The following is a 20,371-nucleotide window of genomic DNA, read 5'->3' on the forward strand; positions in this document are numbered from 1 at the left end:
GGGTCTTAAATCTTGCATTGTTCAGGCTTACCTGTTCAATTTTAGATGTCTGCTCTGTCCCTGCGGCTGTCATAGGCCATTGTTAGCCAGCCTGTGTTCTCTCTCCCAGGAAGGTTGTTTGGTTTCTGTACTGAGCCCTTTCTTTGCAAGACAGTAATCTTTTATGAACTGAAGGCTGTTTCTTTATGTGAAACATCATTTCTGCCTCTCCAGGTCTCACAGAAAAAGAAGTCAACCCAGAAGGCATAAAACGGAGGATCAGAAGTCTCTTGGGGAAGTCATAGCTATGGAGACTGCCCTGGAAGAAGTCAAAATGAAGGAGGAGCTGAAAAGAGGGCCAGACCTAGATGAAGAGGAGAGAAGTAAAGTGGCTGAGGGGGGAGAAGGTAAGGGTCATGCTCACTGATAGGCACATTGTCTTTAAACAGAAGTGGAGCAAACTGTTTCTCCAGAATGCATTTGTAAATAGGTTATCTAGAGTTTATTCCTCCTGAAAAAATCAGTGGAGTCTTTCCCTGTATTAAGTCTGTACTTTCTGAGGTACACCGTCATTTATAGTAGCAATTAATTTTTCCCTCTAAGAATGCAGTCCAAATAGCTTTCTTGGCAGAGCCTGGAAGTTTTGCCAAAGCTATTAGTTTTGTAAAAATATAATTACAAGAGTAATATTTTTTTTAAATATTGCATAAAGGAATGACTTGATACACTTTTTGTCCCCTCCTGTGAGAAGGAATGCTTTGTGCATTCTTATGGGCATTAGATTTCCCCCCCTACCTACCCTCACCCCATGGGAGGCTACAAATAAAGCTGATCTTAAGATGTGTGAGATCCCCAGGTGCCACAGGTGTGAGGGCAGAAATTTGACTGAGCTTTTTTCCTCCAATCCATCTGGTGGAGGGGAGAGTGGCTGAGCTAGCACAAGTCCCTGGGATCCCCACAGAACCAGCACAGGTTCCAAACTTTGCTTCAGGAGAGGAAGTGTTGTTTAGTCTGATCAGGGAACTGGGAGTCGAGACAAGGGCTGCTTTCCCCAGCTCTGCCACTGAATCTCTAAGAATGTTCTGGCAAGTCACTTAACGTCACTCTGGCTGCTTTTCATACATCTATTCAGTGGATGTGACATTTATTAACCTTGCAGGATTGTTGTGAGAAGTGTTTTTTGTAAAGTGCTTTAAAAGCCTTGTTTTAGAGGCATCATGTCAAGGAAAAAGTATATTGAAGGTTTGGCACAGCGTGTGTCCTGGCTTGCAGATGGTGAGTGATATGTTTCTCTCTAGATCACGTGATATGTGTTGATGCTCACCGTTGAAAAACCAAGTCTTTTCTTAGAAATCTGTAGCTCTTCCCACTAGGGGCCCTTTCTGTTTACCACTAAAGCAGTCTGTCTCAGTGCTGTATTGATTGTGGCAGTTCATGCTGCTGGTAAGCTTTTCGTTCACCTGACTTTTGAGGAACTCTAAAGCACTTAACAAACATTAATGGATTCATCTTCATATAATTTATACCCCCCCCTTATTATTCCCAGTTAAATTTGGGGGAAACTAAGGCAGCAGAGATTTAAATGTCTTGGTGACAATGTCACACAGGAAGTCTGCGGAAGACCTGGGACTAGAACCAAGCTTCCTGAGGTAGTCCCATGACCTATTAGCTAGACAATGCTCCCTTCTGCTCCAAGGAAGATAAGATGATGTGGAATATTAGATATGGAGAAAGAGCAGCACAGCGTGAGTAGGTACTTCTTGTCACTCCATCCTGAAAATGCCAGCACTGCATTAAACTATACACTTGGCTCATGTACAAGTTTAACACTTACTGCCTGTAATAAATGGCCTGAAAAAGCTGATGTCTCGTGGGAGATTAGATGCAAGTGGCAGGGACAGATCTGAGATCCTTAGACTTGAAGAGAGGAGAGAAGAATGGCTGTGTTCTAGATGAGCAGATTTTTAAATCACACACTTAGCTCTGGTGTTGAAAACTGCTAGCTTAGAAGGGACAAACGGCATTTTCAAAACCATTGCAGAAAATTTGACAAGCAGCTAGTCTGTTTTCAGTGCAGTTTCAGGGGGCCACTGTGCTGATAACCATTGTCAGCAGTGGGTCAGTATCTTAGTGCAGTTTCTTAGGGCTTTTGAAAAAAGCTAAATACATTTGATTTTGCCCATCTTCTTGCATGCCATGATCTGCATTCTCGTACTGAAGCTTCATACAGATTTCAACTAAATAATTTGATTTTCCTTTGTTTACTATTGAAGTCTGTACAGCGTGCAGAAGAGAGCACCTGGCTGACCTGAGCGAGTAGTTGCATATTTTCCTCCCCTATTTTCCTTATCTCCTCCCCTATCCCGACTTCCTCATTTTGCTTTGATTTTTAGTCTGGTTGTAAAGGGATTTTCCATTTATACCAGAAAAGAGGAGCAAAGCAGCTTGGGAGGGGGAGGAGGAAGAGTGGGATTCTTCAGAGATCACTGGCAGCTTTCAAGAAATAAGTCTGTTTCATGTTGTTGTTTTGGACTTCTTGAATATTAATAGCTGTGGTTTTAAGGGCTTCTCACCCAGAAACTTGACAGTGTTTTCTCTTTGGCTTTTATGACTAAGCTTTATGTTAGTAATTTTTCATTTCAGTATCAATGCTTTCAGAATTTCTTAGCAGATTTCCTTGTGACTAGAAATTAAGGAGAGAGTGTTACAGCTCTGCTCCTCTCTCTGAGTGAGTTAGAAAGAACGTAACACATGTACCAGCAGGTGCTGTCTGCCCTGCTGTACGTGTTATCAGTGCTGCAGGGCTGGGATGTAGACTCCTGTGCTTCACAGGAGGACTCTGTCTTTTGAGGTGAAAAGAAGCAACGAGACAGGTAACTGTGAAGTGATTATATATGTATATTGTGCACCACTTTGCATTTAAAGATGAGACAACCACATTAATCCTATTGCATGTTGCAATTACTTCCACACACAGAGACAGAGACCGAGACCAAAGGCAAAAAAATTCAAGTTCATGCCAATGATTTGTTGTTGCCATGTCCTCTGGTGCCTGTAATAATACATTTTTATATATGTTCATAAAATAACGGATTAGGCAACCCTGCAATACCTGAACACTACCGTTGAGTCAGGAGCACAGTAGACATGTCATCTTGAATTATTTTATTGTCAGGTAGGACATCACTGAGTGTCACCCTATTTTCTTCCAGCTTTGTTTGGGGAGGGGTAAATAAAGTTCCTGGGATACAGTAGTCCTGTCATGTGATGCAAAATCATGTCTTGACACCACATCAAAATGTGTTAAGGTAGTGTTGACCAGCAAGATATTTCAGATCACTTTCTAGCATCCTTTGGGACAGACACGCATGTCAGAATGAAAACTCTTCTTTAAAAGTCAAATTTCAGTGCTGCTTCATTTGACCACACGTGGCTACTGGAAGGTGCTTCCTTCCCCTAGGGTTGAGTGTGCTACTCTTGTATCGCTTCCAGCTTCTGTTTGCTTGCAAGTTTGAGACCCAGTTGGATTCCCCCACAAATAATTTGAAGGGTGTAAACATAAAGGATGGAGAGGAATGTTTTAGGGTATGGAGTCCACACCAAGAGGTAATGAAATGAAATTAAGAAAGTGAAAATGAAAGTGACTGTTACTGGGAAGAGACAATGCAATGTCTCCATGACTCCTAGAGAGTCTCTCTCACTGTCGGATAGTCTCCAAAGTGGACAGATGAAAGCCCGATCATTTGGAACACTTAAAATGATTTGGACAAAACACTAGAAATCACTTCATGGCGCAATACAGCATTACTAGAGGGATGCAGTGGAGAAAGACTTGCTAAGTTTCTCCCATCTCTAATTCCTATTGCGGTTCTATGATTGCTGTGCTGCTAGATTGACGCATCTGTGAATAAATTGAACAACTGTTTTGTTAAGCTTGAACGAAATAGAAGTATTGCAATTGTTGGGCCTCAAACTTTCATATACTTTAAAATGCAAGCCTTGTAAAAATAAAGCTTAAGCTTGTGGTTATGACGCGCTACAACCAGATAACAATTTGTGCTGACTTCTATGTACTTATCAACCCCAAATTACCCACATTTAAGATCTAATTGGCTCCAGAAAATAAATAGGCCTAAGTTATACGGACAACTAACAATTGGACATGAAAATTAAATGCACGTCAATTATACAACTAGGGCAACCACATAAACAATGTGGCCCACCCTGATTGGTTGTTCTGTTCTAAAACACGGCCGTCCAAACCAGATAAAAAAGACGAAGGCACGGGACTGTGTGTGTGTTTTCGGTCATAAGGAAAACCTGACCCACACCCCCTAAACCGAAGGGACATGCTCTTCTCAACTGTCTGTACCTGGCCAGTGCAGAAAGCGGCTGACTGAAGGGTAATGTATTTTCGAACGAATGCAGGGTAAGTCTCTGGAGTAAAAAAAAAAAAAAAAGTCTGGTCGCTCAGTATAATCTGCCTTTTGTATTAATTCGTATTCAGTGCTGGGCTTTGGTTTTCCTTTTTTTGTTTTCTTTCTGCTGCTGTTATAGTCAAAAATCATTAAAAGCCTTTCTTAAAAAATAATTAGTAGTTCTTACTTATTTTATACAAACACCACTTAAGCTCATTCCATCTGTGTTGGATGGTGGGAAGTATCAAACACCCCGGGGTAAAATAGGGCCCCCAGGCGTGCCTCCTTCTTCCTTTATCTCCACAGCATCCATCTTATAGTTCCTTAAATTGTATTGTGGACAACTTAAAAAGCATTCAACTACAGCTGGGCCTGAATCGCTGCTGTTAGTGTCTGTCTCCAGTCTTCTGTGCCCGTGTGGTGTTTTTGGCCTTAGAGGTGTTTCTTAGTAGCAGATGAAGTCCGTACTCTGCAAAGTTCTCAAATGTGGATGCCTAAAGTTAGACTCCTACATAAGTAGCCTGATTTTTCAGAAGTATTGAGCATCTGTAATGGCCATTGAACTTGGGGTACATTTTCTACCTGCCTCCGCCCCAGCCAGCTCCCCTTCTTCCCCTCCAAAAATGAAACTACTATTGCATTTTTAAAGTTTTCATGTCTACTTGCTGTGCTATTTGGATCTATCTTCAGTGGATGAATAGCTACCCAGGGTCCCTACACTAATCCATCGTAATGAAAAGGTAGTGATTTAAAAATAAAAACCTCTTCTAAATCTGTAAGCATTCCTGATTAACAGACTTCCCCTTCAACTCTCACCTTGTTATTCCTGGATTCTGGTGTATCTTTCAGATATACCTGTAAATGACATCTTTTGTCTTCTTAACATGTAAACATTTAAACATAGGCCTGGATACTGGCTGCTATCAAATTAGCCTGTTTAGAAGTCAACAAAGCCAGTGAATGACTTTCATTTTGTTGCTGGGGTAGAGAATTCTCTGAGTGTATAGAGTAAATATGATCTGTTCTTGTGTGCCTGAGGAGAAATCCAATTTGACTTTCATTCAATGTGTTTTTCTCTCTAAGGAAATTCAGTATTGCTTTCTGTGTGATACTACAAACCAGTATATCTGAAGTGCTACTTACACAAATACAACAATAACTATTTGGGCTGGCCTTGTAGCCATTTTTATAAATTAGTGTAAATAAGACCCTCAGAACACACACTCCTGGGAAATGTCCAGATTTAGATGTCCACCTAAAAGACTTCAGCAGGATTCTTACAGCTTCATCTTACTCTGCGCTTAATCATTTTTACACAGTATCACATTATTCAGTGGCAGCTTATCTGATTTTCTGCAGTGATCTAAGTCTGGCCAGTGGGTTTTGCTACTCTTTTTAATGGCAGATTCTGAGCTTGGGATTTGGTTGGTAACCTTCATTATTAGGGTAACATTCTCTCTTTCTCTGCTCCCACTTCTAGGTTGTGGTTTTCCCCCTTCCCTCCCCATCCTATTAGTAGGGAGAGTGACCTTTTGCCACAGCGTCATCCAGCCCTAGCAGCTGTAGTTGAAAAACAATCTTTTATTAAACAAATTGCGGGCTGGCATCGTCTGTGGAACATCTATTATTTACTTTCCTTTGTGTGGACTGATAACTTTATTCATGAAATGTGGGGAGGGGTGAGCATAGGAAACATAATTCATTGCAGATGCAATAAGGGAAACAGTCAAGACATCTTCCATCCTGACCCAGAGATGCTCACCAAGGCCCAGGAGGCATTTTAATCATGGCTGTTCTGGAATGCTCTGAAATCAAATTGGCCCAATCATTTTACAAGGTTATATTGGGAGGGCAGGTGGGGAGAGAGGAGAGAAGGTCTCTATTTTATGGGTGGTCCCTGTCTCTTTAGAAAAATATTGGGGCATCTATCTGCCCAAGGAATTTGTGTGCTGTCACTGCTTTGTAAGAGAGATGTGACAGCATGCAGATAAAATGAATGGCGGTGCATCAGGAGGGAGAGGTGAAAGCAAGCATTGAAAGTGCCCAGAACAGTAGCCAGTACTGCGATGGTGTTGGAAATAGATCTGGTTCAATGCTGTGTTTGATTCATGGTTTAAAGGACCTGGCGCGAGAAGCCTTTCAGTAAAGTGATTTAGGTGGCTTCATTTCCCAGGATTGTTGACTGCAATGGATATACAGTAATACTCACATGCCAGCAATGCTTTTACATGGAGGGGACAGTAATTGGGGATGGTTTTGAGATGGGGCATGAAATGGGATATGGAAGTCCTCCAAATACATATTATTTGAGTTTGTCAAAGGCAGAACTGTCCTTCCACCTCTGGACTATGACCCTATCAAACCAGAATCCTAAAATAGAAGCCTAGTTACATGTGACTTAATTGTGGGATTTGGGGGCCAAATGGCCATGTTTTCCAGCTTAGGTTTTCTCAAGGTGCCAAGAAGTAAGTGAGATGCTCAGATGTTTAGTGCCTTGATTCATACACTTCCTTAAGTGGGAAGGATTTTCTGACATTGGTATATTGGCTTCTGCTAACTATCACTTGCCCCACTGAATAGTAAGGCAAATGAGAAACCATGTGAAATAGCTAGTGAGGGAAGTACAGTAATTCCTCGCTTAACATTGTAGTTATGTTCCTGAAAAATGTGACTTTAAGTGAAACGATGTTAAGTGAATCCAATTTCCCCATAAGAATGAATCTAAATGGGGGGGTGGGGGGTTAGGTTCCAGGGAAATTTTTTTCACCAGACAAAAAACTGTGTGTATGTATGTGTATATATATACACACACACAGTATAAGTTTTAAACAAACAATTTAATACTGTACACAGCAATGATGATTGTGAAGCTTGGTTGAGGTGGTGAAGATAGAGGGTGGAAGAGGGTGGGATATTTCCCAGGGAATGCCTTTCTGCTAAATGATGAACTAGCATTTGGCTGAGCCCTCAAGGGGCTCATTCATTCATTTGTTGTTAATGAAGCCTCATACTCTACAAGTTTCAGAGGAACAGCCGTGTTAGTCTGTATTCGCAAAAAGAAAAGGAGTACTTGTGGCACCTTAGAGACTAACCAATTTATTTGAGCATGAGCTTTCGTGAGCTACAGCTCACTTCATCAGATGTTTACCGTGGAAACTGCAGCAGACTTTATATACACACAGAAATCATGAAACAATACCTCCTCCCACCCCACTGTCCTGCTGGTAATAGCTTATCTAAAGTGATCAACAGGTGGGACATTTCCAGCACAAATCCAGGTTTTCTCACCCTCCACCCCCCCACACAAATTCACTCTCCTGCTGGTGCTAGCCCATCCAAAGTGACAACTCTTTACATAATCAAGTCGGGCTATTTCCTGCATAGATCAAGGTTTTCTCACATCCCCCCCACCCCCATACACACACAAACTCACTCTCCTGCTGGTAATAGCTCATCTAAACTGACCATTCTCCAGGTTTAAATCCAAGTTAAACCAGAACATCTGGGGGGGGGGGGGGGGGTAGGAAAAAACAAGAGGAAACAGGCTACCTTGCATAATGACTTAGCCACTCCCAGTCTCTATTTAAGCCTAAATTAATAGTATCCAATTTGCAAATGAATTCCAATTCAGCAGTTTCTCGCTGGAGTCTGGATTTGAAGTTTTTTTGTTTTAAGATAGCGACCTTCATGTCTGTGATTGCGTGACCAGAGAGATTGAAGTGTTCTCCGACTGGTTTATGAATGTTATAATTCTTGACATCTGATTTGTGTCCATTTATTCTTTTACGTAGAGACTGTCCAGTTTGACCAATGTACATGGCAGAGGGGCATTGCTGGCACATGATGGCATAGATCACATTGGTGGATGTGCAGGTGAACGAGCCTCTGATAGTGTGGCTGATGTTATTAGGCCCTGTGATGGTGTCCCCTGAATAGATATGTGGGCACAATTGGCAACGGGCTTTGTTGCAAGGATAAGTTCCTGGGTTAGTGGTTCTGTTGTGTGGTATGTGGTTGTTGGTGAGTATTTGCTTCAGGTTGCGGGGCTGTCTGTAGGCAAGGACTGGCCTGTCTCCCAAGACTTGTGAGAGTGTTGGGTCATCCTTTAGGATAGGTTGTAGATCCTTAATAATGCGTTGGAGGGGTTTTAGTTGGGGGCTGAAGGTGACGGCTAGTGGCGTTCTGTTATTTTCTTTGTTAGGCCTGTCCTGTAGTAGGTAACTTCTGGGAACTCTTCTGGCTCTATCAATCTGTTTCTTTACTTCTGCAGGTGGGTATTGTAGTTGTAAGAAAGCTTGACAGAGATCTTGTAGGTGTTTGTCTCTGTCTGAGGGGTTGGAGCAAATGCGGTTGTATCGCAGAGCTTGGCTGTAGACGATGGATCGTGTGGTGTGGTCAGGGTGAAAGCTGGAGGCATGCAGGTAGGAATAGCGGTCAGTAGGTTTACGGTATAGGGTGGTGTTTATGTGGCCATTGTTTATTAGCACTGTAGTGTCCAGGAAGTGGATCTCTTGTGTGGACTGGACCAGGCTGAGGTTGGTGGTGGGATGGAAATTGTTGAAATCATGGTGGAATTCCTCAAGGGCTTCTTTTCCATGGGTCCAGATGATGAAGATGTCATCAATATAGCGCAAGTAGAGTAGGGGCTTTAGGGGACGAGAGCTGAGGAAGCGTTGTTCTAAATCAGCCATAAAAATGTTGGCATACTGTGGGGCCATGCGGGTACCCATAGCAGTGCCGCTGATCTGAAGGTATACATTGTCCCCAAATGTGAAATAGTTATGGGTAAGGACAAAGTCACAAAGTTCAGCCACCAGGTTAGCCGTTACATTATCGGGGATAGTGTTCTTGACGGCTTGTAGTCCATCTTTGTGTGGAATGTTGGTGTAGAGGGCTTCTACATCCATAGTAGCCAGGATGGTGTTATCAGGAAGATCACCGATGGATTGAAGTTTCCTCAGGAAGTCAGTGGTGTCTCGAAGGTAGCTGGGAGTGCCGGTAGCGTAGGGCCTGAGGAGGGAGTCTACATAGCCAGACAATCCTGCTGTCAGGGTGCCAATGCCTGAGATGATGGGGCGCCCAGGATTTCCAGGTTTATGGATCTTGGGTAGTAGATAGAATATCCCAGGTCGGGGTTCCAGGGGTGTGTCTGTGCGGATTTGATCTTGTGCTTTTTCAGGAAGTTTCTTGAGCAAATGCTGTAGTTGCTTTTGGTAACTCTCAGTGGGATCATAGGGTAATGGCTTGTAGAAACTCGTGTTGGAGAGCTGCCGAGCAGCCTCTTGTTCATATTCTGACCTATTCATGATGACAACAGCACCTCCTTTGTCAGCCTTTTTGATTATGATGTCAGAGTTGTTTCTGAGGCTGTGGATAATCCAGACTCCAGCGAGAAACTGCTGAATTGGAATTCATTTGCAAATTGGATACTATTAATTTAGGCTTAAATAGAGACTGGGAGTGGCTAAGTCATTATGCAAGGTAGCCTGTTTCCTCTTGTTTTTTCCTACCCCCCCCCCCCCCCCCCCAGATGTTCTGGTTTAACTTGGATTTAAACCTGGAGAATGGTCAGTTTAGATGAGCTATTACCAGCAGGAGAGTGAGTTTGTGTGTGTATGGGGGTGGGGGGGATGTGAGAAAACCTTGATCTATGCAGGAAATAGCCCGACTTGATTATGTAAAGAGTTGTCACTTTGGATGGGCTAGCACCAGCAGGAGAGTGAATTTGTGTGGGGGGGTGGAGGGTGAGAAAACCTGGATTTGTGCTGGAAATGTCCCACCTGTTGATCACTTTAGATAAGCTATTACCAGCAGGACAGTGGGGTGGGAGGAGGTATTGTTTCATGATTTCTGTGTGTATATAAAGTCTGCTGCAGTTTCCACGGTAAACATCTGATGAAGTGAGCTGTAGCTCACGAAAGCTCATGCTCAAATAAATTGGTTAGTCTCTAAGGTGCCACAAGTACTCCTTTTCTTTATACTCTACAAGGCAGCACAAATGGAGGGAGGGGAGACAGCATGGCAGACAGAGACACACACCCTGTGTGTGGGAGAGAGATTCACATTCCCCCTTTAAGTATGCTGACACCTCTCTAAATACACTGCCTTTTTAAGTATATCAGGAAGTTGAGACAGCAGCTGCGGACAGCAAGCTCTCTCTGTCCTGAGCCCTATCGTGTCCCCCCCCCTGCCCTATATGGAGAAGGGGTAAGCAGGAGCAGGGGGAAGGGGGACATCCTGACTTTAGCGCCCGTCCCCAGCCACAGCAAGCAGGAGGCTTGGGGAGCAGCTCCAAGGCAGAGGGCAGGAGCAGCACAGGGCAGTGGAGGGAGGGACAGCCTGCTGGGCGGCTGCCGCACAAGAAACTTAGGGGAGCGGGGAGCTGATGTGGGGGCTGCCAGTCCACCCTGGTTCCAAGCCCCCACCGGCTAGTTCCAACGGGCTGCTCTTTCGGCAAGCAGTGAACAAAGCAGGTGGCTGCCAAACAATATTATAAGGGAGCATTGTGCAACTTTGAACAAGCATGTTCCCTAATTGATCAGCAACGTTAACCAGGATGACTTTAAGTGAGGAGTGACTTTAAGTAGAACTTTCCTTCGCTTAATCTTCTATTCCAGTGCTGTAACCCAGTCAAGTTGGGTTCTAGGATCAGAATTCCAGTTACCTTGACATCACTATTTCTGCCTAGGCCTGTGACTGGTATTATGTTAATACAATGTGCATGTGAACCTTGAAGCTCTCAGTCCAGTTTCTGGTGGACAGGTGTCTTCTGACCCAATTGACGTTCGCAGTGGCAGTCTCGGCAGGCAGGTCAAAAATTGAATAGGCCACTGGCACAAAGTGAGCTTCTGATTTCTAGAGCCAGTCCTTCGGCGTCAGAGGTGAGGGTCAGCATGGTATATCCTGCGTGGCCAATGCCCGTGCTGCACCTGTTCCAAAGACTATGGGGTTTCTATTGCCTGTCCTGTTAATCCAGTGCTTTTTGACCAACATTAAACTCATTTGTACGTGGGGGAAGGTGAAATAAGAGAATGTCCTGATATTTCAGCATGTGAAGTTGATTCTTGCCCATTTCTTTAACAGGAGACAGCAAGGTAAGGGGCCGTCCCCCAAAAGTAAAAGGTGAGAGAAAGAAGAAGCACCCTCACCATCAGCACCACCACCATCACAGTCATCACCTGCAGCCACCTCAGCCTCCTTTGCAGCAGCAGCAGCAGCTGCCGCCACCGCCGCCACAGCAGCAACCAGCAGGGGAAGAGGCACCAGCAGCCCGGCCACTGATTCCTGCAGCAGCACCAGCATCAGCCACGGCAGAGAAGAGCTTACCCTCTGCTCCCCTCAATATCGTCCTGCCCTCAGAGGTGCCAAGCGAGGAGGATGACTTTAAGCCCCGACCCATCATTCCCATGCTTTATGTGGTTCCACGGACCAAAAAGGTGGTCTTTGAAAAGGAGCGCATATCCTGCCAGCAGGCCTTTGAGCAGTTTGCCACACAAAAGGGCCAGGTTTGGCGGGAGCAGGTGGTCCCTTTGGAGCTCACTGTGAAGGAGGAGGAGAGCAGAGAAGCAGAAAATGCGAATGTTGCCACTGAGGTCAGTGACTTACAGGTATGTGCCAGAAGGAGGGCTTTGTAGCCCCTGCTGCTGATGTAAGTAATTATTGACTATCAGGAGACCAATAAATATTGCTTCCAGGGAAAGTCCTGGTGGGACCATAGTGTGCATCATGGGATCTGAGCTAGAGTTCTGTAATGCTTTGGAGCAGTGATTCTCAACCAGGGGTATGTGTACCCCTAGTGTTACACAGAGGTCTTCCAGGAGGTGTACATCAGGCTACTTTGTATTCCAATTGATTTATTTTATAACTATATGGTAAAAATTAGAAAGTCAGCAATTTTTCAGTAATAGTGAGCTGACACACTTTTTTGTATTTTTAAGTCTGATTTTGTAAGCAACTAGTTCTTAAGTGATGTGGAACTTGGGAGTACATAGGACAAATCAGACTCCTGAAAGGGTACAATAGTTTGGAAAGGTTGAGAGCCACTGTTTTGGAGGACGGACTTCCGGCCATGTGGGTTCTCCCTCTTTTCATCCCCCAAATCTGACTCTGCTGTGTCTATTTGAGCTTTTAAGGAACATTCCCCATGTTCTACAGTGGAACAAAATACCGTGTTCTGTTGTGCAGCATTGTATCTTGTTCTCTTGTATAGCTACGGAATATACTGTGCCCCACTTGTGCCTTTAGAGTGTAAGCTTTTCAGTGTGGGTCTTGCATCTTGTGCAGAGCCTCATACGCTTCCGGGGACTTCCCTTGCACCTGGGATAGCTGCAAGAATTGAAGTACCTAGATCCTCTGGAAGATTGATTGGTTCTATAGAACTTTACCCTAGCAAGGTTTTGATTCATCTTTGCGATGGCCTGTTGTGTGGTGGAAAGTGGTGCGCTGAACCTAAATCTAGGAAAAGGCTTTTGTGATGCTGGTTGGAAGAGGGAATGTTTTTAAGAATTTGCTGAGACTCTGTCCTCTGCCCCTCCTCCCGGTTTTTCAAAGAGATGCTAAGTCTTGGGATCCTGTTTGGCTCAACACTGGGTCTTGTCTGACCAGGAGCGACCAGTGGTGCAAAAGCCACCACCTTTCACCTTCAGCTTGCTAGGAAACTCTGCCTTTTTCCCCCCCCGGATGAGAAGCTTGCCACAATGAACAATGCCACAGGCCTTGTCTACACTAGAGAAACCAGTCAGTGGTATTTCAATAGTTGGTTTTATCTCCAGTTGCTCAGCTGCTCATGTGAGTATTTCCACGTTGGTCATGTTGCAGCAAGTTAAAGACCCCTACAGTTTTGCTGCTGTGCTGGTTGAAGTGCCATGCCCACTAGGAATATATCTGAGTTCCCAGTACTGCTGTCTGTCATCGTGCCATATTGGGTAACGTTTGCTAGGTATTGTGGGATGCCACTGAGGTCCAAGGACAGTTGTGGGAGGGAGGGGTTAAACTCCGAGTCTTTAGGAAACTCCAGTAATTGGCTGTGGGGTATTCCAGTATTTACCTTGTTGCTGGTATTATTTCCAAACTGTGTTTGGAACATGTAGGCTAGCGCAAACACTCTCAAGTGTGTCCCTCACCTATGAAGAAAGGTTTATGCTTGAGTTTAGGAAAAGCTACCGTGAGGCAGCTGCTAAGATGCAGTGGATTGTTTTTCAAGACCTCATGCTGAGTGTTGGAGACCAAAAGAAGGGTACCTGGAGTCCCCTGTCACCTTGGACTTTCAGAGTACATTTCTCTGATTTATTCCTGAATGAGTTTCCAATGGTGGGGAGAGATGCTTTGGACCATGTGCATGAGCACAAAGCAGTGGGACCGGAATGTGCTTGTGATCTGGGATGTCCAGTGGTGACTGCAGAATTTCAGGAAGAAGAAAGACTTTCCTGGACCTCTCTGCTGAGCTTACCCTGACATTACAACACTAGAATGCTCATTTTTCCAGGCTGATGTAGGATTTCAGTGATAGCAGTGTGCAAGCTAGCTATTCCGATCAGCTATCAGACAGTAAGGAATCAGTTTGGGGTCCATAAGTCCACTGTAGGCACTGTTGTGACAGAGGTGCATGTGACCATGTACTGCAAGAGGCATGTGATCAGTGTGCGGGACGTTATAGCAAGCTTTGAACTGTTATTTGGTCAGCTGTACCAGTGCATTGATGAAACACAGTTGCTATCTCAGCAAAGCCTTTAACAAGAGGTAGCACTCCTTTGATGCAGATCACGGTATTTCACTGTAGTCAGTTCATGCATATCTGTGTTGGCTGGCCTGGGAGGATTCTAATGAGTCTCAAACTCATCCATTTTCTACAAAGACCAAAAATTAGACCTCTGTTCCCTGCAGTTGCATTGACATTAGTGAAATGGCTGTCTCTAATGCTATTCTGCATATGTGCTTCTTTGGTTTATGAAAACACATCCTCAAGGGAGTGGAAGACTCAACTACACCCTGAGGAAATGGAGAATATCAGTGGAGTCAGTGATAGACTGAAGGCCACCTTGCCAGAACTGTCTGAATAAGCTTGTTGTTGTGCTTTGCACAATATACCTGAAAGATATTTAAAGATGACTGGAATATACTGTCCTAGACACCTTGCATTCGGCCATGCAGATGTGGAGGCAAGAGTTACTGTTAGCAGAGTCACCAACAGGAGAGCTACTTGGATCAGGGATGCTCTGTGCACCTATTCTGAAAACAGGGCAAGGGATTACATTTCATTGTCAGTATGTCGTGACCTCTGTATTCATTTGCTATATGAAGATAATGAGGAAGGGAATATGTGTGCTCCCAAGGCAGATGGGTAGGTTATTTTTATAGCCTCACAGATTTTAAGGCCAGAAGGGACCATCATGATCATCTAGTCTGACCTCCTGCACATCACAGGCCACAGAACCTCGCTCATCCATTCCTGTAATAGGCCTATAACCTCTGGTTGAGTTACTGAAGTCCTTAAGTGAAGGGAAATCTGTTATACTAGTAATATACATTGCCTTCCCAATGCATTGCTGCATAGACAAATTCTAAAATGGCCTTAATGTATATTCTGAAATGTAATAGTGTATTAACTAGAGCAGATCTGATGCCCCAAGACCCAAACATATAAACATCCAAACTTAGAATGCTTCGTGTGGTAAACCTGACAAGTTTTTTTCATAGTTGTATGTAACACTGTTCGCAAATGTTCTCCTTGTCTTGAGTGAAAAGTCTCTGAAACAGCTGGGATCATGAGGTGGGAAGAAGGGAGCCTCCCAATGTGGGATATTTTCAGTGTTTTAAAATGCAGGATATTGGGCAGGAACAGGGAGTCCTATAGCAAAAAGTCCTAGAGGACACATCCCTTCCATAAGCCTGGGTACGCCTCTGTATAAATTCCCATGTCTGTGAATGGTGAGAGGATAGGGAATTACAGGAGACAAATTCCTGCCTCATATACCTGTCCATGTGTGGATCATCATCATGCTGGAGAAACAGAGCAAGGCCCACGAGTCACAACTTTTCCCCTTGCAGCTGGTAAACTTTCTGCGACTCTATCAGTTCAGCAGACATGATGTCCTTGGTCTTTGGCTTTCTGTCTTAGGCTGGGATGGTGGTAGTTTGGTGTCATCGCCCAAGTTGGTGGACTGCTTGTCTGTTGGTAACCGCTGCTAATAGTCAACCACTGTCAAAGGGTAAAATGGCGAGACAGCCAGTAACCATAATAACCCTTCACAGAGGCCTTGCAATGCAACAGAATGTTGATGTCTACCTCGCCCTTGCTTCCAGTTACAAAGTACGATCAATTGTACAGGCTGTCCCAGATGGTGAGCAGATTGCCTGTTGCCCCCCAGTATTGGGCTGCTGCATAACCCTGTCCAGGAGCAGTTTTGGGAGGCGGATGGGGAAGCGGGGGTAACTTTTCAATGACAAATACAGTAACAACCTTAACCTATTACAGGCTGCCCTACCCCTGGATGATATCACCTTGAGGAGGATTCCCAAAAGGCAGCGAAGGGAAATATTCAAGAGAGTTAGCGGCAAGCCGGAGAGATACGCTGCAGCTTTATTTTCCCGTATGGTTCCCCCTGATAAGCTGAGGGAATGGCAAGGCACTGTTAGCTATCGTGGTGGCAGAGGGAAATATGCTTTGCCATGCAATATGGTGGCCCGATTAAAACACCTTTTGTATAAGCGTTTCTCAGATATAGTGGCTGCAGACTGGAGGAAGATCAGGGCTAAAATCGACAAGTTGCTGGAGCTGTGATTGGCTGCACGTGGTGCCTGTACCTCTGACTACTGTGTAGCATGGAATGCCCTTCACTTTCATTCTTAATGCCATAATAAGGACAATGATGCTGCCTTTGAACCGCTAACCCCTTGTGCTGTAAATTTCAAAGCAGGCCAACTTGTGCTCTAATGTATGTGCCTTATACCAAAGAAAGCTGTCGATACTGTGATTACCAGTGCATGCTGTGTAGCTGCTGCTGGGTGGCAAGTGGGCTGGCAGATACAATAGGATGTAAATGCTTTGGCCACAGTCTGTGTGGTTTGTGCTGGAGAAATAAAATGCTTCTGTTTTTATGCCGCTTACTTTGTGGTCTCTTTGTACCTTTTTTAATTTGGTTTTATTTTTTGCTGCTTGTCCTCTCTTTTGGGTATGGCTGCATGGCATAGCTCTGCCACTTAACCTGCCATTTCCCCCTGGCCTGGTGCATCTGGCAGGAACTGGAAGATTATAGGGGGAGTTGGTATGGTAGAGGTGGGATTGTAGGGAAAAAAAGAATGTATAATGAGGTGGGGATGATGGAGCAGTGGATGTTCATGTTCTTGTGTAGCTATATTTACCCTTCCACAAACGCTAATGGTAGCAGCCATGTGAAACCCAAACATGTTCTTTGATTTTAAGCTGCTTAGAAGCTAGTTGTAATCTGGCAATGCCAGCATTACTCTGTATGGCCTTCACTGCCAAGGGGTCCTGGCTGACAAGGTTCATCTCATCTATCCTCTCCCTGTGTTTGAGTTTTCCTGCCTGTCATTTTCATCCTAGCTGATCCATCCGCCAGGGTTCCACTGCTGTCCACAGCAAAGTTGTGGTGGTGAGTCTTTAGCTGGAGATCTGGGACTTTTTTTTTTTTTTAAACACTGTATATGAGCAACATCAGAGTGACTTCTGTTGTTCTTAGTTTTCCAGTCGTGTCTCAAATCCTTGCCTTTCTCCTGCCATTGAGCATTTTGAGTGCTTGATGCCAGTGTGGCTAGCTGCTCATACAGACCATGGCATTCCTGTGATATGTTCCCAGCTGGGAAGGGGCATGTTGATTGCCTCACTGTGAGAGGGTAGTGTAAAGGTTTTCCAGGGACCAGGCAATAGAATACCAAGGCATCATATTTCTGAATTCTCTTCCTCAACTTTGTAGTGGGAATATGGTTGTCAGAGCCCTGTTAGCCAGAGAATTTCTCTGGGAACACCCCAGTATGATGATGGGATCATCTTTACAGGAGGGTCTTTACTACACTGCATGAGTGGAAATCAATGGAGATGGGACCAAGATGTCGGCTTTAACACCTGCTCACAATTTTGAGTATAATGTAAGAAAAGTGAAATTTGTTTTGGATTGGACACCTTGACTCAAGCCCTTACCAAACGACCCTGTGCAAGTTGTTGAATTCATTCTTGAACTTCATGGCCTGTTGTTGTTACGTGGGACAAGACGATGTCAACAACAACAACAATTGCAATCCGTTAGAGTTGAAATACTGTTCCAGAAGTTGCTTGCTCTGAAAATGACTTGTAATCAAACTCCAGGCAATGCTACGTGTATGGGTAGGTGGTTTCCTGTGAAGCTGATCCTTGAACAATGGCGTGCAGAAAAATGACCAGAGAGGCCAGTTTTGCAGTGGCTGATGCACTAAGGGACAGCAGTGAGACACCTGCTGTAGTGGAATGGGTCCACTTGGGTGCTCAATCAGTGGAGTTAGCATTGATTGAGACTTGCTACAAAATTTTTTTAGGGTAACTATCATTGATGCCCGGCAAACAATCCATTACAGCAAATTTTTGTGTGGATGCAAGGGCACGTTCCACCAATTGAAAGGCATTGCAATCTCATTTTGCTCTAGTGTAGACAAGGCCTTGGTCACCTCCAGAATAGGTGACTGAAACTCACTGTATCTGGGATTGAATGTGGATAAAATCCACATGTCCCAGTTTGTGCAGAATGCAGCTCCCTAGCTCCTCAATGGAGTGGGCCACAACAAGGCCATCCGGAGTGTAACCACTTCAAAGGCTCACTGCAAGACCGTACTCTTTGACAAAGCACTTTGATTACATCCAGCATGATGATGATGATGGGGTGTGGGTGTGTTTGCAAAGCTACCTTGTCCAGGGAGTGGAGAAGAGCAGAAAATTCCTTTGTAGATTTCAAGGATCTATACCTTCAGACTTCATTTGCCTTGATATTGTGGTGAAAGGCACGATGAAACTCCCTAGCGAGATAAGAATTTCACCCAAGGGAAGAATTTAGGTTTCCAGCTGAAATGCAGGCAACATGTGGCATGACTGATCAGACCTTTCAGAGGCTAGTGAAACTAGCAAACTCCATCTGACTTTGAGGCTATTCTGGGTAGAGAAAAATGTTGTCATTTACCTTTACCTGGCATGATCTTATGGGAATGTGTTGGCCTTATCTACCAAAATTACCTGTGGGGAGGTCCTTGGTGATCTGACCCAGAGGCAATGATGATTTTCTTGTGTGGGTTAAAGGCCCCATCCTGGGGAATTAGCTTGAGTTGGCCTCTGTTGCTTCCCCATTCTTCTGAATTCTGGGATTCCCATGTAACATGCTCTGCTTTGTTTCAGGCCACTTCTGCTTTTTCAAAAATGAAGATGGAGATAAAGAAAAGTCGCCGTCACCCACTGGGCAAACCACCAACCCGCTCCCCATTGTCTGTGGTTAAACAGGAGGCCTCAAGTGATGAGGGTGAGTGCAAATGGCTGTCCAGAATACTGATATGCCAGGGCTACTTGCTTAGACAGCCAGTGGCTTGTCAAGCCCAGAAAAATTGTTGGGGTGATCTTTAATGGGAAACCATGGCATGAGATTCTTCTGCATTTTGCTTAATCTGTGGAGGCCCCTGTACACTCGGAAGGAAGTGTTGCTGAATGCTAAACCCACCTCTAGTTTGTTTTTCTGACTTTCTGGGTGAGACCTGTTAACTACAGGAAATGTGGGGGGAAAACCTCATGGGGAAATTTGGGAGAATGCTCTGGGCAATGAGTAATTAAATTCCTGTTCGGAGACAGGCCGTGGGTGCAGTGGAGAGGGAGGGAGGGCGGGCAAGTTCTGTGATCTTACTCAAATGGCTACATCAGTTGGCAGATCAGGACTTCAAAATACCTGCCTACAAAATCACTTTCAGATGGCCAAGCTGTACTTAACACTTCCGTCCAAAGGAGGTTTCTGTGCTCCCTGGAAGTTCCTTCTGCTCACAGCTGTCATGGCTGCACTGCGAAGCGCAGGTAATGCAGTTTGGAGTCTTAGGCTATGTCAACACTACAAGCTCGGCTGTAATTCCCTTGCCCACGGACGCATACTTGCGCTGGCTCTTGGGTATGTGTTTGGCACAATTAAGCCATGCCTCCGCTGCTGCCACCAGTGCTACTGCAGGTACGCTGGTGTTTATACTCCTGCTAGGGTGGCAAGAGCTAGTGCACGTATGTGTACGCAAGCAGGGAAATCACACCCCTAGCTCCTACTGTAGGCAGATCCCTAGCCAGGGGGAAATACTGCATTTGGGCGTAGTGCTCCTGTCACAAACCTATGCTCTCCATAATCCTCATATGGAATTAGGTGGGGAGACCGTCAAAGGCTGAGGTCCTCGTTAGCAAACTGGGACCTAAACTTTACTGCGGGGCCCCTTGGTTCCTGTGGTCCTGCAGTGCAGCAGGCTTGAAATCTTGCAGCAGTTTCAGAAGTTTGTTTTTTTTAAAAGGGTGGTCTCCACTGAATTAAATCAGAAGATGAATAATACAATTGGTATACTATGCCTTGTGATAATTCTAATGATAAATTAATATTTTACTCTGCCTCTGATGGTTTTTCCGCATGCCCTATGTACTTGAATATGTAGAAGTTGTCATGGGGAAGCTTTGGTAGCTAGGTAGGGGGGAAATGGGGCAGAAGTTTAGGGTTGTGGGAGAAGCAAATTAGCTGGATGTTTCTGCTAAAACCATTAGCAGAAAAGTAGTGAGCAATCCTTGTATGTTACTAGGCTTCAGAGTTAACATAGCACAGAGCTGTATGGGAGACTCCCCACTGCTCAGAGCTGTTGCTTTGGGCTGTTTACAGACTTGGGCAACACTACATTAGTTTATACTTAGTGCATGTATGGAAAGTTTTCATTGCACTTGTAGAGACTAACACTATTTTAAAATGAATACTTAGAAACTGGACCACAAA

The 20,371-nt window shown here is 44.6% G+C and overlaps 1 protein-coding gene across 4 annotated transcripts in view; it reads left to right on the plus strand.

The window, feature by feature from the left end:
- KDM4B (lysine demethylase 4B) overlaps window positions 1-20,371 on the plus strand; it is a 178,456-nt gene that overhangs the window by 126,396 nt on the left and 31,689 nt on the right. For 3 of the 4 annotated variants that reach the window (XM_073324669.2, XM_073324670.2, XM_073324671.2), the window contains exons 11-13: window positions 214-386; window positions 11,481-12,004; window positions 18,772-18,892. In XM_073324669.2, coding sequence (XP_073180770.1) covers window positions 214-386; window positions 11,481-12,004; window positions 18,772-18,892 — 818 coding nt within the window. Of the gene's footprint in view, window positions 1-213; window positions 387-11,480; window positions 12,005-15,870; window positions 16,503-18,771; window positions 18,893-20,371 lie in introns of those variants that run through there. The other variant, XM_073324672.2, reaches the window with a different exon arrangement.

The sequence above is a fragment of the Lepidochelys kempii genome, chromosome 25 (assembly GCF_965140285.1).
Source record: "Lepidochelys kempii isolate rLepKem1 chromosome 25, rLepKem1.hap1, whole genome shotgun sequence".
Classification (NCBI taxonomy): Eukaryota; Metazoa; Chordata; order Testudines; family Cheloniidae; genus Lepidochelys; species Lepidochelys kempii.